The sequence below is a fragment of the Oncorhynchus nerka genome, linkage group LG27 (assembly GCF_034236695.1).
Source record: "Oncorhynchus nerka isolate Pitt River linkage group LG27, Oner_Uvic_2.0, whole genome shotgun sequence".
NCBI lineage: Eukaryota > Metazoa > Chordata > Actinopteri > Salmoniformes > Salmonidae > Oncorhynchus > Oncorhynchus nerka.
The window spans coordinates 75737204-75752721 of NC_088422.1; the positions used below are offsets into that span (position 1 = coordinate 75737204).

Here is a 15518-nt window from a genome sequence, read left to right on the forward strand (position 1 = left end):
CGGCGCGATACCATCCGAGTAGGTTTTTGGCACAAACCAAAAACCTCCCATCACCCCGAGAATACCATCCCCACAGTGAAGCATGGTGGTGGCAGCATCATGCTATGGGGATGTTTTTCATCGGTAGGGATTGGGAAACTGGTCAGAATTGAATGAATGATGTATGGCACTAAATTCAGGGAAATTCTTGAGGGAAACCTGTTTCAGTCTTCCAGAGATTTGAGACTGGGGCGGAGGTTCACCTTCCAGCAGGACAATGACCCTAAGCGTACTGCTAAAGCAACACTTGAGTGGTTTAAGGGGAAACATTTAAAAGTCTTGGAATGGCCTAGTCAAAGCCCAGACCTTAATCCAATTGAGAATCTGTGGTATGACTTAAAGATTGCTGTAAACTAGCAGGAACCCATCCAACTTGAAGGAGCTGGAGCAGTTTTGCCTTGAAGAATGGACAAAAATCCCAGTGGCTAGATGTGCCAAGCTTATGGAGTCATATCCCAAGAGACTTGCAGCTGTAATTGCTGCAAAAGGTGGCTCTACAAAGTATTGACTTTGGGGGGGTGAATATTTATGCACACTCAAGTTCTTTTTTTCTTTTTCTTGTTTGTTTCGCAAAGAAAACATATTTGGCATCTTCAAAGTGGTAGGCATGTTGTGTAAATAAAATTATAGTAAATAAAATTGGTAGCTAATCTAATGAGTAGCAACATGATAGAGCTAGCTCAGTTTGGACTCCGACCAAAGTAAAGGGACTATACAGGAGTATGTTTTGACAGGCTGTAAAAGGGGTTTCTAAGTGCTGGTTTACACACAGTTGTATTATTTTGTCCTTTTCTCAAGTGTTTAAAACACACCACAACCCACACACATTGCTTCCCACACAGTTCATTCCTTATGCTCACACACTGTAGTTTAAACCAGAACGAACACAAGAACAGAATAGATCTTCAGTCTTTTACAAATCCACTTCCTACATACATCTGCCCTACTCCATCCTTTGGGCTTCTTTTTAATACATTTTATTTTCAATAGTTCATTGCAACTATTTATCTTTGACATATGGTTATTTTTGAGTCAACTACAAAAACCCTGTTAACTCTGAGCATGAAGGAGAGGGGATGTGTGCATGTTCGTGTTAAGTATTCTAAACCGGTGCACAACAGAAGTTTTTCCTGACCACATGACCTTGCAGGAAAATTAGCCCTGAATACAGGTTATTAGTAGTAGAATAGTGAAACTACTACAGTATTTTCTCTCTGTTGTACAGCTCCCTTCCTGCAGGCTTCTCTCAAGTACAGAGAGAATGAGAAGACATGTTGAGGAGAGGGAGAGAGACGGTGAAGAAAGAGAGAGGGGTACAATTTTAATTCCAGGGGAGCAGAGATTGGCGGTAGTGTAGAGCGGAGGATAAAACTGAGAGCTGTCACGACACAGAGACACAGCGCTAGAAGAAGACAGGAACACGTCGGCCTGGAGATGGGGAGAGTGGGCGGCTGTGGGCGACAGACAGATCCACACTCCAAACAAGCTTAACGGGAATGGAAAAACATGAACTGTGCAGCACATGAAAGCCTGATGTGTAGAATTCACAGGTGCAGCGTATCATTTAATAGTGAGAGAACAGGGATAAATTATATTACAGTAATTTAGTAGATGCTCATATCCAGAGCGACTTACAGTAGTGAGTGAATACATTTTGGTAATGGTCCCCCATGGGAATCGAACCCAAACCCTGACGTTGAAAGCGCCATGCTCTAACAACTGAGCCACACGGGACCATTGCCATGTGAGGAAAAGGAAACGGGACCATTGACATGTGAACAAAGGAAAGTGCACATTGAGTTTGTGTTTGATTAAAGTCACACCCACATGATCTAAGTTTACCTCATGCAGTACAGGAAACAATATGTTCAGATACACGTGTACAGACGCTCCTACAGAATGTGCGCTCTGAACATCCACATCAGACAACTGTTTCTCAGCAGGTTTCTAATTCTTTCCAATTAAAACCTAATCAAGACAAACAATTAAGAAGTAAGATGATAAAGAAATCAATTGAAGAAATATGAAGATACAAACTTGACACAGGCCAATACATATTTGACACTAGTGGTGTTGGAAATAATGACACCCAGATGAGTGGCCGAACACAAAGTTATACAGACAGACTGACCGTCAGTCAGGTAAATAGCCGAACACCGGCAGAGACAGATATAAAAAAGGACAGACAGACAGAGGTCAGAAGATGTGTCCAGTCCAAGTCTCTGAAGTGGGACAGACAGCAGCTGACATCACAAACACACACCCAGCATGTCCATGCAGGAGCTGTACGTAAAATGATTTTGTGTGGCAATTTAATCTATGATCAATTGTGTGCAGATCACCACTTTAACGCAGAAGATTTATGCCAAGTGGTTTTATTATTTTACTGCCAAATGAGGAAATAGCCTGGGTACAGACTATTGAAGACTACTGAAGTGCGAATTGTGTTTGTGTTGGTGAGCTGAGACTGTTCCCTCAGGTGCTGGACATCATCTTTTAAATCATAAATGTCTTCTGTAATCGCCTGAGTGTCCAGCACAATGGTTCTGGTGACTTGCGGGTAAAACCAGGCAGAGGGAAGGCTTGTCTCATTTCTGTTCTAATTCTCTGCACACCCCCTAGCCAAAGGGCACCTTATTTCCGTACCCCCTTATTGTTCTTATTTGCCTGACCTTCGGCATAGCAAGGTGCCTGAGAGCTAGGACTGTGCCAAGGGCTAACATATTGTGTGTTGTCTCTTCGTGTGCAGGGCAAATAAAAATAATTCCACTAGCAGACCTCCAGTTGTGGCAGCGTCCTAATTAAAAGTACACAACGCAGAATGAACCACGCTACATGTGCTTCAGGGCAAATACAATCTGCAATTTAAGTACTGATACTACACTGCTCAAAAAAATAAAGGGAACACTTAAACAACACAATGTAGCTCCAAGTCAATCACACTTCTGTGAAATCAAACTGTCCACTTAGGAAGCAACACTGATTGAAAATAAATTTCACATGCTGTTGTGCAAATGGGAATAGACAACAGGTGGAAATTATAGGCATTTAGCAAGACACCCCCAATAAAGGAGTGGTTCTGCAGGTGGTAACCACAGACCACTTCTCAGTTCCTATGCTTCCTAGCTGATGTTTTGGTCACTTTTGAATGCTGGCGGTGCTTTCACTCTAGTGGTATCATGAGACGGAGTCTACAACCCACACAAGTGGCTCAGGTAGTGCAGCTCATCCAGGATGACACATCAATGCGAGCTGTGGCAAGAAGGTTTGCTGTGTCTGTCAGAGTAGTGTCCAGAGCATGGAGGCGCTACCAGGAGACAGGCCAGTACATCAGGAGACGTGGAGGAGGCCGTAGGAGGGCAACAACCCAGCAGCAGGACCGCTACCTCCGCCTTTGTGCAAGGAGGAGCAGGAGGAGCACTGCCAGAGCCCTGCAAAATGACCTCCAGCAGGCCACAAATGTGCATGTGTCTGCTCAAACGGTCAGAAACAGCCTCCATGAGGGTGGTATGAGGGCCTGACATCCACAGGTGGGGGTTGTGCTTACAGCCCAACACCGTGCAGGACGTTTGGCATTTGCCAGAGAACACCAAGATTGGCAAATTCGCCACTGGCGCCCTGTGCTCTTCACAGATGAAAGCAGGTTCACACTGAGCACATGTGACAGACGTGACAGAGTCTGGAGACGCCGTGGAGAACGTTCTGCTGCCTGCAACATCCTCCAGCATGACCGGTTTGGCGGTGGGTCAGTCATGGTGTGGGGTGGCATTTCTTTGGGGGGCCGCACAGCCTTCCATGTCAGAGGTAGCCTGACTGCCATTAGGTACCGAGATGAGATCCTCAGACCCCTTGTGAGACCATATGCTGGTGCGGTTGGCCCTGGGTTTCTCCTAATGCAAGACAATGCTAGACCTCATGTGGCTGGAGTGTGTCAGCAGTTCCTGCAAGAGGAAGGCGTTGATGCTATGGACTGGCCCGCCCGTTCCCCAGACCTAAATCCAATTGAGCACATCTGGGACATCATGTCTCGCTCCATCCATGGATGGATGCATCCTGGGGATGCTTTAGTCCAGGTCTGGGAGGAGATCCCTCAGGAGACCATCCGCCACCTCATCAGGAGCATGCCCAGGCGTTCTAGGGAGGTCATACAGGCACGTGGAGGCCACACTCTACTGAGCCTCATTTTGACTTGTTTTAAGGGCATTACATCAAAGTTGGATCAGCCTGTCGTGTGGTTTTCCACTTTAATTTTGAGTGTCACTCCAAATCCAGACCTCCATGGGTTGATACATTTTTAAAATAATTTGTGTGATTTTGTTGTCAGCACATTAAACTATGTAAAGAAAAAAAGTATTTAATAAGAATATTTCGTTCATTCAGATCTAGGATGTGTTATTTTAGTGTTCCCTTTCTTTTTTGAGCAGTGTATTTGACACTCTGGCACTCACAAACTCCCACTCACCAGCATGCAGCCCTACAAACACACACAGTGCAAACATACACACACACTCGCACAAACATTATGCACAGCAGGTGCACCCATTCACACCTGATACACTTTTCATTATAGCCAGGTCTTCATACGTTTACTCATTCATGGTGAAAGGAGAACCTTGCCTATTAATTTCATGCAGATATCTAGCTACATTATGAATAATCTTAGCCTGAGTAACTGAGCTGAAAGCTAATTACAGACATCAAGGACACAGGGCAACCCACAATAAGCTTAGCTATATTAATTGTTTTGGTGCCTGCATCTCTGCCCTTAAGAGTGAGTATTGAGCTTCATGTTTTTGAATCTGCATTCCCAGTACGTTACGTTAAACCTGTGATTAGCAGTGTGCAGTTGAGGTGCAAAAAGGGAATAAACCCGTAGTTTTGCTTCCCCCTGGTGTCCATGCATTGACACTGTAACCCACATTTGTGCACATTTCAGAGAAATTAGCTTTTTTTGTGCGTAAGGAACATTTCTGGGATCTTTTATTTCAGCTCATGAAACCAACACTTTTACATGTTGCGTTTATATTTTTGTTCAGTATAGTTAACTCACACATCCGTGTACTAGTCATTATTTTAATTTCGTGTTGAAGGTCTTATGAATAAGGCCGGTGATGCATGTAGCTGTAGGAATTATCCTTGTCAAGGAGGTACATTTCTCTGGTAAATTGTGAGATCATTAGCATTCTCTGAGGGTGTTTTCACACTTGGTCCTTTTCAGAAAAAAATGTGTCGCTTACTTTTTAGTGCAGTCTGATTGTCTGAAACCCCCAAAGGAACTCAGACCACTCATAGAGCCCCCGAAGCGAATTTAGACCATTTCGAGAGGTGGTCTGAGTTCGGTTCGCATGAATTCCACGGTCCGGCTCCCTTTTTTAAGGCTATGTGAACATAAAGCTCCCCAGATTCGCTTGTCATTATTCCCGCACCACACACTAGACTGCAGCAACACCGTTTCCCCTGCAATTGCCCCTCGCATTGGTGCCACAAATTAGATAAATTAGGGGGGGGGGGCGTGTGCTATTTAAGGATATTGATTAGCGATTGTCAAGGATGCACAGAAATGCCATAATATGCGTTTAGTTTTTAGTTCAGATTTTTTTTTTTTTGCAATATGTGATCTATAGGCTAAGAGCTTCTTACGCTGTTTATTCGAATGTGGGGTTTGAATAGTGTGAGGAGACGATAGCATAATTTGGTAAAAATCACAACATAGGGTACAAAATCGATTCTAGCTCTTAAAGGGGCAGTGGCCTACAATGGGTGTAAAATGTTCTACAGCATTATCTTATCGGCAGTAATTATTCTGCAATTTATTCTGTTACCAATAATATTTACATGTTAATAGTATCTTCTAATTATTCTGTCTCATTTTTAACTAAATGCAATCTATTAGCTTCCAAAATGTAAGTAGGTATATGGTATATCTAGCTGTCTGATAGCATATTCTGATGGAATGGCTTGTCCTGCACTTTGTAAAAACCCACAGTGCATTGAATGAATGTTGGAAAAAGATATTGGTTCCTTTCTAAACATAGCAATGTGAATGCAAAGAGGACTCAGACAACAAAATAGGTGAAGTGAACTGGCACAGGAGTTAAGTCCTCATTCAAAGGTATGGGCAGTGTGAATACAAAGACAACAGATCTTTTGCTCCTTTTTTTTTTACCCTCAGAGTTCACTTTAAAGACGACTGAGATCAGTTATTTTAAAGAAGATTATAATGTGAAAACACCCTGAGAGGGATGTGTCAGCCAGGCTTCACTGGCTCCCCTTATCCAGGTATTCCAGGTTGGGTGCGTCCAGCCTTTGTTCCTGATCTTTGTTCTTTGTGAACTCCTTCAGTAGGTCCATGATTTCACCTGCGTACACATCAGGTACAGGCTGGGCCTCTGTTGAGAGGAGGGAAAGACAACACATATTCAGTTAAATTCAACTGACATTTCATATCTCATATAGAATGGGCAAGTCAGCAGATCAGCTTGAAAATAAGAACTATTTCTAAACAACAGTATAACTAACTATTATATGGCTTTGCTTGCCCTGGTGTAGATCAGAGTGGATAATCACAGATAAGATAATATCATTATCTCCTCACCTGTTGCCCAGTAGTAGATGTCCCAGTCGTTGCTAGGCTCGTTGATCAGTCTGTCATACTGTCTTAACTGGGGCTCGTTCATTGTATTAAGATATTGTTTGGCAAACAGGCTGAAAGGGGAAAGACTATTTGATTGGCATGTGCAAGTGTATGGTTTTGAAATGTTTCCAAGACTCAGATACACATATTGTAAGTTGCACACTATAATTAAATCATGCCTCTGACCACAAATATGCTGCCTGTCCTTAAACCTGATGGTTTATACATGTTTTATCTATCGTGGGCTCTATCATAGTATGAGCTTTGCTCAGGATTAATTAGAAGACTAAAATCAATACTAAAATATATACAGTATGATTAGTGGTCCACTCACCTGAGCAATATGCAATTCTCCAGCATGCCCCTCTTTCGGCTTTGGAAGAGCAGGCGCCGTCTCTTGATGTCCATGGTCTCACCATCCTTCTCTGTCCAGGGGGGCAGGGGGATCTCAATTATGTCACCCCTAGAGTCATCAGGTGCCTCTCCTTTGTAACCCCGTGTAGTTACTAGTTCTGCCACAGCTGGTCTCCATGACGCCTGGCATACCCCACTTACCAGCTGGACAAGATAAACAACATCATTACCAACAACTGGACTGACTGTACACAACAACATGGAGATGGTTTTAATTATACACATGGTTAGTAGATGTTATTGCGAGTGTAGCATAAGCATTTCGCTACACTCGCAATAACATCTGCTAACTATGTGTATGTGACCAATAAAATGTGATTTCATAGTTTAATTGCTATAAAAGTAGCTTACAATGACTGTCCTGTAGGGTACTCACAAGTCTGACAGGCAAAGATCATAGCGCCCCTAGGCTAATTCAGATGACAGTACGAGTGAAGAGTACCTTTGTCCTTGTGCATAATTTTACCTAGCTAGCTACAACTATGTATGAAATGGACTGCTGTTCTTGCCAGACAGCATACTTCCTTTAGCTGTAAAACATGAGGTTGGTTGCATAACATTATCTGCTGCCCTCCCATGTGGTATGGTTGCACAAGTGTACCTTCATATCCTACACAACTTTACCGTTCAGTTTGAAAAGAGAGAACAGAAAATTACTTTCAAACTCAGTAGTATACTACAGTAGGTTTATGGGCAAACTTGAGTTAGCTTCAGTCAGAATAGACAGTATTTCTAGCCAGCCTTGACATTAGTTATCTAGATAGCAAACCGACAGTAAAAACGTCAATGAGGATACAAGGTTAACTCAGATAGTCCGTGTAGCCTCACGTTTGTATTCAAAATACGACTCACTCTTTTAGCAATGAAAACAGACAGCATTGTGTCTTTCTTCCTTGTAACTGCTGAATCCTGATGTGACTGTTCTTGTTGACTCGAGAGTAACCAGTGTCCTAAAATTATACAAGTCCCTGCTAGCCAAAGACAGTCACATAATTACAAGGGGAGCACAGCAAGAAATGCCCGCTCTAGCTTAGGGAAATAATTGGCGCCATATTGGTAAGGGCAATTATTACTTATTCCAAATTATTATTGAAATGCATGTTAAACAATATGAATTGCATCAACATGTCACACATTTACATTATATATTCACGTATGTAAAAACATATTATTTAGCTGATAGCTAAACATTTTTTTTCGGAACGTCGTAATATCATGCCTGATTCACACCGGAGATATTTGAAAGATGCACTCCTCGATTCCGCTTCTGTTCTGATGTAGCAGCAACAAGCTAGCTGAGTGCTCACCTGAGTTATCAGTTTTTGCATGCAGACTTACATTACAATTATATCACATTTTGAAAGTATAATATTTGTTGACATTTTAATCTGGGTTGGTAATTTATTTGTTTGCCTTTGGTATTCCGTCCACGCCAGTTTCCCTGCAAGGGGAGGGAATGCTAGCTAGCCATTTAGCGAACGTTCGCTACCTAGCTATTTAGTTCAATATTGCGGTGCTAACTGGGTAACGTTAGCCAGCTGGACTAGCAACATCAATAAAACATAGATACCCGGAAAGGTGCAAAACATGCACTTTTAGTTATTTCCTTGCGTTTATTGCCAAGTGTCGATTGCTGAGAGAAAACGTTGCTAACGTAGCCAGAGGCTGCACTGCCAACCCAGGACTCGGGATGGCGGCTAAAGCGGCCGATGGTGGTGGTGCAACTGACCTCATAGACATCTACGACGAGAAGTTCAGTCAAAACAACGGGGAGGTGAGACAGGCCGAGAGCGATTATGATAAGTGCTGTAGACATGAATAGTTGTGAGAAGCTAAAAGTGAATGCAGAAGATTATTGAAGTGGGAACTAAAATAACTTGTTGGATGGGGTTGTTTGATTTTTAGCATGATCAACATGTCAACATCTTAAATGAATGAATGTAAATAGTTACATTTAGAATATATGATAAAAAGTCATACTATTCAATTTCTTAACCTTGATATCAACAATGCTAATGTGGCGGTTAGTGTTCTCTTGTAGTTTGTCTGATTCTTCAGGGATGGTCATTGTGAGTGATAAGCTAGGCATTGAGGGATGGTGTATATCTTCTTTCCATCTTCTCTCTATATAGGATGGAGATTTTGCAACAACGGCAGAGGCAAGTGATCTTTATGATGACGTGCTCACTGGCTCTGTGAGCCGGGAAAGGAAATTCTCAGAGAACGCTATGCCTCTCAACAAGGACCAGCCGACAAAAGAGGAGAGCAAACCAGCAATACTGTACACTTACAGTGGAGTGTGGAACAAGAGACTGGCTGTATATGTGGGCAACTTCTCCTGGGTGAGTCTCCCACCACCACCATTATCTTCAATCCAGTCTGCTAATCTATTAGCCTATGTTCGGTAATGAGATACAGCCACCTAGGCCTATTACCTTTCTGTCCCTATCCTTAATTTTTACCCATCTTCTCCCTCTTTCTCGCCTTTGTCTTCCTTTACCCCTCTCCTCAGTGGACCTCCGACAAAGACCTTATTAACGTGGCGCGCACCTTGGGTGTGAAGGACATTGTGGAGATCAAATTTGCTGAGAACAGAGCTAATGGCCAGTCCAGGGGGTGAGAGTTAGGCCTATCCACTGGGCATCATTCTAATCTAATGTGATCTATTTCTTCACTGTTTATTAACTGGGTGTTTTGTAATTTCATGACTGGGTCTGGCCATGGTGTTCTAGGGAGACCTGGAGACACACCTATTGAGTCAAATTAGTCTTCAAATAAATATGATGCTCCAGTAGCTAAGCTAAATACAGAACTTACAGATAACTACCAATGTTTTATTTATTATCTGTGCATGATCCAGAGCCAAAGTGTTGTCTCCAGACCCTGAAGAACTGGACAGGGCTGCTCTGGTGGTCTTCTGATGGCTAGTTGATTATGTTGTGATGGCCTTTCAAAGCTCTGAAATAGCCTTTCTTTCCAGCTGGTAACATTAAGTATACTAGCTGATATTTGTATTTTACTCTCTATAGATACGCTGAGGTAGTGGTGGCCACAGAAGAGTCATTGCAGAGGTTGCTGGAGACATTGCCAAATTGTCATGTTAATGGGGAAAAGGTGGACTGCCGCTTTGCCACACGCCAGAATCTTGCCGTGTTTGAAGCCCAGGCTAATAAACGTAAGCACACATCTACTTACAGCAAATAAATAGGTGGTCAAGTCTTTCTCGGAAGCGATATCCAATACTGCAATAGAAACAAAAATCAAACTGTCCCTCCTTTTCCATAGGTGTCCCCCAGCGCTCTAACTCAAAGGAGTCGTCAGATACTGGGGATAAAAACACCTCCGTCTCCCCTCCTGTGCTCAACCAGAACCACTCCACTATCCCTCACACTATCCACCCCCAACACATTCACAACAAACCTCCCCCTCTGTCAGTCCCATACTTTAGGCTGCCTCCTCCTCTTTTCCCTCACCTTCCCCCACACATCCCTCCTCCCCCCATGCCCCACCTTTTCCCTCCACCACCTCTACGTCTCCCCAGCCATCCTCCACCCTCCCTGCATCTCAACCCCGCCTTCTTTCCTCCAGCACAACATGACAACTACAGTCAACAACACAACACACAGTACAACCGGCACAGGTGAGCTCATCCACTGTACTTTATATTATGGAATGTTTACCAATTAATACAAAAACATGTCTATCACAAGTTGTATGGATATGTATGATGATGATCAGTAAGGGAGTGTTTCTTTCTCTAGCAGCAGGGACAGTGAAGCGCCCACACCCCAAATGCCAGAGGGAGAGTTTGATGAGCTGATGAACAGAAACAGAGCCATCGCCAGCAGCGCCATCACCAAGGCTGTGTCTGGAGCTACTGCTGGTTAGACTCTCACTGAAAAATGCCTACAGTAGACACTCAAATACAGATTCATGATGATAAATCTAGACTAGAGACCCAAAGACATTGACATGTGCAGTACACAATGCAGATCATGGTCATCTTAAATCCTGCTATTGTAATAAACTCTGTAACCTCGCCTCATGTAGGAGACATGCCCCTGGCCATTGAGACGCTTCTGACTGCCATTGCTGTCATCAAGCAGTCAAGAGTGTATGGGGACGAGCGCTGTCGAGCGCTGGTCACCTCTCTGAAAGACTGCCTCTTTTCCATCGAGAGCAAGTCTTACGGCTCCAGGTCAGTGCTGGAAAAATTGTTCGTACCTCTCATGGACTGTTCTTTCATCACAAATGGAAATTGTAATGTGGCCTCACTCCTAACTTGTTCTCTCTTTGTAGGAAAAGACACCGTTCCCGTGACAGAGAACATCGTTCCCGAGATAGAGAGCGGGACAGGGAAAGAGAGCGGGACAGAGGCAGGGAAAGGGAAGAGTCCTACAGCCAGGAATGGGAGGCTGCAGGAATGTCCCGCCGGCACCGAGAACGCTCCCTAAGTGGGGAGAGAGATGGGAGAGACCGGGAGCGTGTTCGGGAACGAGATAGACATAGGGAGCATCGCGAGCGGCACCGCTAGGTAAGCTCTCTGGCCCTGTCGTATCTCCAACACATCTCCCCTCTAATTCTGTAATCTACGGACTACCACCACTTACTCACATCCTGAAATACACCACCACTTCTAATTGCCAAGCACCAGTTTTTTTTCAGTCTCAACCTTTTGTATTTATGCACTCCTGACAGAACTTTTGTCTGTGATCTTTTCAGGTCATTCTAGGTTGTCTTTGTCCCTGTCAGGCTGAGTAGGAGGGGAGGCAGGACTTTATTTCTGCACCAAGCTGCTTAAAAGTCTGGGTTAATGGATGAACTGATGGTGAGACAAAATGAATGTCCATAGCCCCCCCCAAACCTACTGCCCCCATCTCCACGTTTCCCTGGTATTCAGCAGCCACCAAGCATTTTACCTTCTAATCTTGGCCATCACCAACCCCCTCTTTCACAGTGATACTGTCTTTGTAATTTTATTTTTGATTATGAATTGACCGTTTCAGGGTTGTGGCTACAACTTTTGTTGTTTGACACACCTGCATGCACAAAGCAGAAGTACATGTTTTTTATATGTTGAACTGTGTAGTGTTTTTTTTCCCTCTTCCCCCTTCTTTTGTATCAAATTTGAACTGATTAAAAAAGGCTGTTAAAATGAGTTGGAACAAGTGTTTATTGCAACAAGTGGACAAGGTAGTTTTCATTGCCTGACCCGTGCTGCTTAAAGGGGTTGGCCTACTGTCTTGTTTATTTACGCAATGTAAATTACATGACTTCAATCAATAAGGCTACAGCCACTTGCCATGTTTTTGTCAGAAAGAAGCAGGAATTCAAAGACACCTAGTGAAATGAGCCTTGCCTACCAGGGTTCATTGTTCTCTCAGGATACAGAGTGCATGCGAGAAAGTGAAACTAGGTCACTGAGCCAACACAAAGAAGCCATATTAAAGAACTGACTCCGCTTTACAAAGCACTTATAAGTGAGTAGTATTTATTGATTTATTCAACAAAACAGTTACGATTCAAACAAGGTGTGAAAATAGTCTCTTGGATGTCAATCCATCAGGGTGCACTGCCTCACTGGCAGGCAGCCAGGGCTTGTCCATAAATAAGCCATATGATTCTTGTATGTGGTTGTTGTATCCATCATTTCTCCAGGGGTGCATAATTCAGCAACTTCTCAATGAGGTCTACATGAGCCAGCAGCATCCTCCGACAGCAATACCTCTTCAGACCAAGAGCATCAAGGGCATCACTGACAACCAAACAAATGGGAGACACTGGAGTTTGTAATAGGTTTGTCAGGAGTAGCCTATGTAGCTACTAATGAAATAAGTGAACACTACAATATTTGGAGAAAGGGATTAATTTTAGGGAAATACAATGTAAACAATGACCACAGCAGACATGAGTCTCTCACCCTTCAGTGTATTCAGCTTGAAGGAGGCCAAGGTACGCCTCCCATTTATTCCCAACGATTTTCCCACAGGTGAAGCACCGGACTGGGATAATCATTTTGATCCGATCCGACTGGGGCCCTGAAAACAAATTACGAAAAAATGTATGCACTCTACTGTAAATTGCTCTGAATAAGAGCATCTGCTAAATGACACGTGTTAAAATAAAAATGTAGTTAATGTTAACAACCTAGCCAGCCAACGGCACACGGGTGACTTGAAGAAAAAGGTAGATATCGAAAAATGCATAACTAAACGAAACCGCATAGCCTATCAATTTTGTAGATAACTTTGTTTTACTGACGCTCAGTCTTAGCGCGAACATGTCAACAAGCGTGCTATCTAGCTACACAGTACAAGCTAGCGCACACGTTTTCAAAACCGTTGCATAGAGCTAGCTAATTAACCAAAAAGTGTTAGTACACAACACAGCCATGCTTTATATCATGGCGAAATAGAGACTCGAACAATAAAGTAGTTATTGACTCACTGTAAAGTAAAATATGTTCCGCAGTAACCCTTGCAAACAGACAAGAAAGCACACAGGAAGAACATGTAGCTAGCTAGGCTAACGCGCGTCGCTCCTCCCTCAATACTGGGCCAGTGTTGCCAACTCCTCAGTAAGGAAAGTAGCTATTGGCTGTCCTCGAAGTCGCAAAATTACGTCACCTAATTTGCACAATTGGCAATATGCATGTAATTGTGATGGATGCTGTAGGAGAGAGGGAAAAACGTCGTGGGAGAGACAAAAAGTGAGTAAAAAACACCCTAAATATGTTTAGAACTACAAATGAACTTACTCTGTTGGTTCTTGTTTTGTTTTTTTTAATGTCACAATTTCAACCCTCCTTTATTTTATTTTTTATTTTGGTTTGGTTTGTAACCTTATGGTCTACTTAGCAGCCTACAACAAGTCACACAAAAAAAACAGTCTGTACGTGGAGGGGTGAACATCTCCTGCTCTGACTGCAGCTGGGAAGGACTGCTGTGCTACGACTGGGTGAGTGCTTTGGGACGGGGTCTAGCCCACGGCAGCACCCGCTGCTCGTTGAGAAAAGTGCCGTGAAAGCACGTATCGTTCTTAGTCTCCAATAACACCAGAAAAAGTCGCTAGATTTGTCGCTTGTTGCTTTTTTGAAAATGTGTTGCTAGAGGAGTCTGAATACACGCTAACGACAAAGTCACTAAGTTGGCAACTGACTGGGGCATGTCCATGGGCTGAAACTTTACAGGGGGTTCTAGAAATGTTGTAATTGAATGAGCTGCACCTCATTCATAGCTCCATTTACCTTTAGCATGTTGTTGTTTTCATGGTACACATGAGATTTTCAGAATATATTAGGGGTCTGTTTAGAATACGACTCCCCCCCCCAGTTTTCTATTTTGGACTAGTCCAATACTAGATTCAAATCAGGAAATCCAATTTTATTGGTCACATACACATGGTTACTAGAATACTAGATTCACATCTGGAACTGGCTAATGTATCTCTTTGAGAATTCAGATTTTTAAAACAGCACAATGTTTAGAAACCCTATTGGCCAGCATGATAACATTTAAAATGTCTCCCTTTCATGACCGCTAACATGTGAATGGTGGACATAATACAGCCTAAGCCAGTCAGTCCTATTCATATCAGTGATGATGGCGGAAAGGAAACAATGAGAGGAGTGCTTCAATCTCAACACAATGAACCCTAGCTATTTCTATTGGTGGAGAGTGTAGGACACAACATTATTCACAGCTATCAAAGAGACCCTTTAGTCTATGCAAGAGCGTCCATTGCCTTTAATAAAGGTCAGGTCAAGTCACAAGACAACCATTTGGATTTACACAAGGAGCTTTGGGGGCAGGGGGAGGGAGTGTGCAAGAGGGAAAATATGTTATATAGGGAGCTGGGATATCAAGAAAATATAGGTTTAATCCCCATCATAATCACCAATATCACATCATCATCTGGTTCTCATTCTCCATTTACAATAGTATTACCCATCAACATTTCACCATCATTGCCATTTATTTTAATATCATACAGAATGTGCTAAAATGTGAAGTCCTTCTGGAATTATTGCATTTATACGCTCTTTGAGACCAAGGAAAATAACTGCTAGATTTGATTTCGTACTCTGTGACATGATGACTAGGCTATTTGAACATGTGTTCGCAGAATATGTGTCTGTTCTGTTGCTGTGCTGGAGGTATTGATATTGCATCATGGTACGCTACATGCCAGGGTTCAAGCAAGATGTTTGATTGGGTGTTAAAAATCTCGTAGGCCTCTTATAAAATAAAAAAAACCTGTTTGTATGTTATCAAAAATAGGAGAGCTTCTCTGTAATTAATAGGGAAACAAACAAGGAAACAGTCTCAGTTGATCTACTAAATAAATCCATCTATTTCTCTACTCCCATCAATAATGCATGCTTTCTACTTGAATTCTAGGTTCATCAAACTATCAAAAAATATTACAAAAT

General features: G+C 42.8%; 3 protein-coding genes across 5 annotated transcripts; 1 reads left to right on the forward strand and 2 right to left on the reverse strand.

Moving 5' to 3' along the window:
- Window positions 1-5819: 5819 nt before the first annotated feature.
- On the reverse strand, window positions 5820-8131 carry LOC115112430 (succinate dehydrogenase assembly factor 2, mitochondrial-like). Its single transcript, XM_029639490.2, has 4 exons — window positions 7940-8131; window positions 7008-7231; window positions 6635-6744; window positions 5820-6428 (listed from the first exon to the last, which is right to left on the reverse strand). Exons 1-4 carry the CDS (start codon window positions 7964-7966, stop codon window positions 6298-6300), a joined length of 492 nt encoding a protein of 163 aa, XP_029495350.1. The 5' UTR covers window positions 7967-8131; the 3' UTR covers window positions 5820-6297.
- A 193-nt stretch (window positions 8132-8324) lies between these two features.
- LOC115112429 (cleavage and polyadenylation specificity factor subunit 7-like) lies at window positions 8325-12245 on the forward strand. 2 transcript variants are annotated; one of them, XM_029639488.2, is made up of 9 exons: window positions 8325-8861; window positions 9220-9429; window positions 9600-9703; window positions 10117-10262; window positions 10373-10727; window positions 10849-10970; window positions 11138-11285; window positions 11387-11621; window positions 11810-12245. In XM_029639488.2, the coding sequence occupies exons 1-8, from the start codon at window positions 8778-8780 to the stop codon at window positions 11619-11621; spliced, it is 1404 nt and encodes a 467-aa protein (XP_029495348.1). In that variant the 5' UTR covers window positions 8325-8777; the 3' UTR covers window positions 11810-12245. The 2 variants fall into 2 exon arrangements, with proteins under 2 accessions (XP_029495348.1, XP_029495349.1); XM_029639489.2 differs by having other exon boundaries at window positions 8326-8861; window positions 10852-10970.
- A 316-nt stretch (window positions 12246-12561) lies between these two features.
- LOC115112431 (DNA-directed RNA polymerases I, II, and III subunit RPABC5) lies at window positions 12562-13642 on the reverse strand. 2 transcript variants are annotated; one of them, XM_029639491.2, is made up of 3 exons: window positions 13535-13642; window positions 13008-13125; window positions 12562-12842 (listed from the first exon to the last, which is right to left on the reverse strand). In XM_029639491.2, exons 2-3 carry the CDS (start codon window positions 13100-13102, stop codon window positions 12734-12736), a joined length of 204 nt encoding a protein of 67 aa, XP_029495351.1. In that variant the 5' UTR covers window positions 13103-13125; window positions 13535-13642; the 3' UTR covers window positions 12562-12733. The 2 variants fall into 2 exon arrangements, with proteins under 2 accessions (XP_029495351.1, XP_029495352.1); XM_029639492.2 differs by lacking the exon at window positions 13535-13642 and adding an exon at window positions 13335-13519.
- Window positions 13643-15518: the final 1876 nt, after the last annotated feature.

Bases quoted from the DNA above. Each gene is read 5' to 3' on its own strand.
- LOC115112430 (XM_029639490.2), bottom strand. From the start codon at position 7,966: ATGCTGTCTGTTTTCATTGCTAAAAGA. The intron at 7,232-7,939 runs GTGAGTCGTATT...TATCTTGTCCAG, and splicing joins CTGTTTTCATTGCTAAAAGA to CTGGTAAGTGGGGTATGCCA. The intron at 6,745-7,007 runs GTGAGTGGACCA...TTCCCCTTTCAG, and splicing joins GAGAATTGCATATTGCTCAG to CCTGTTTGCCAAACAATATC.
- LOC115112429 (XM_029639488.2), top strand. From the start codon at position 8,778: ATGGCGGCTAAAGCGGCCGATGGTGGTGGTGCAACTGACCTCATAGAC. The intron at 8,862-9,219 runs GTGAGACAGGCC...CTCTCTATATAG, and splicing joins TCAGTCAAAACAACGGGGAG to GATGGAGATTTTGCAACAAC. The intron at 9,430-9,599 runs GTGAGTCTCCCA...CCCTCTCCTCAG, and splicing joins ATGTGGGCAACTTCTCCTGG to TGGACCTCCGACAAAGACCT.
- LOC115112431 (XM_029639491.2), bottom strand. From the start codon at position 13,102: ATGATTATCCCAGTCCGGTGCTTCACCTGTGGGAAAATCGTTGGGAAT. The intron at 12,843-13,007 runs GTGAGAGACTCA...TTTGGTTGTCAG, and splicing joins CAAGCTGAATACACTGAAGG to TGATGCCCTTGATGCTCTTG.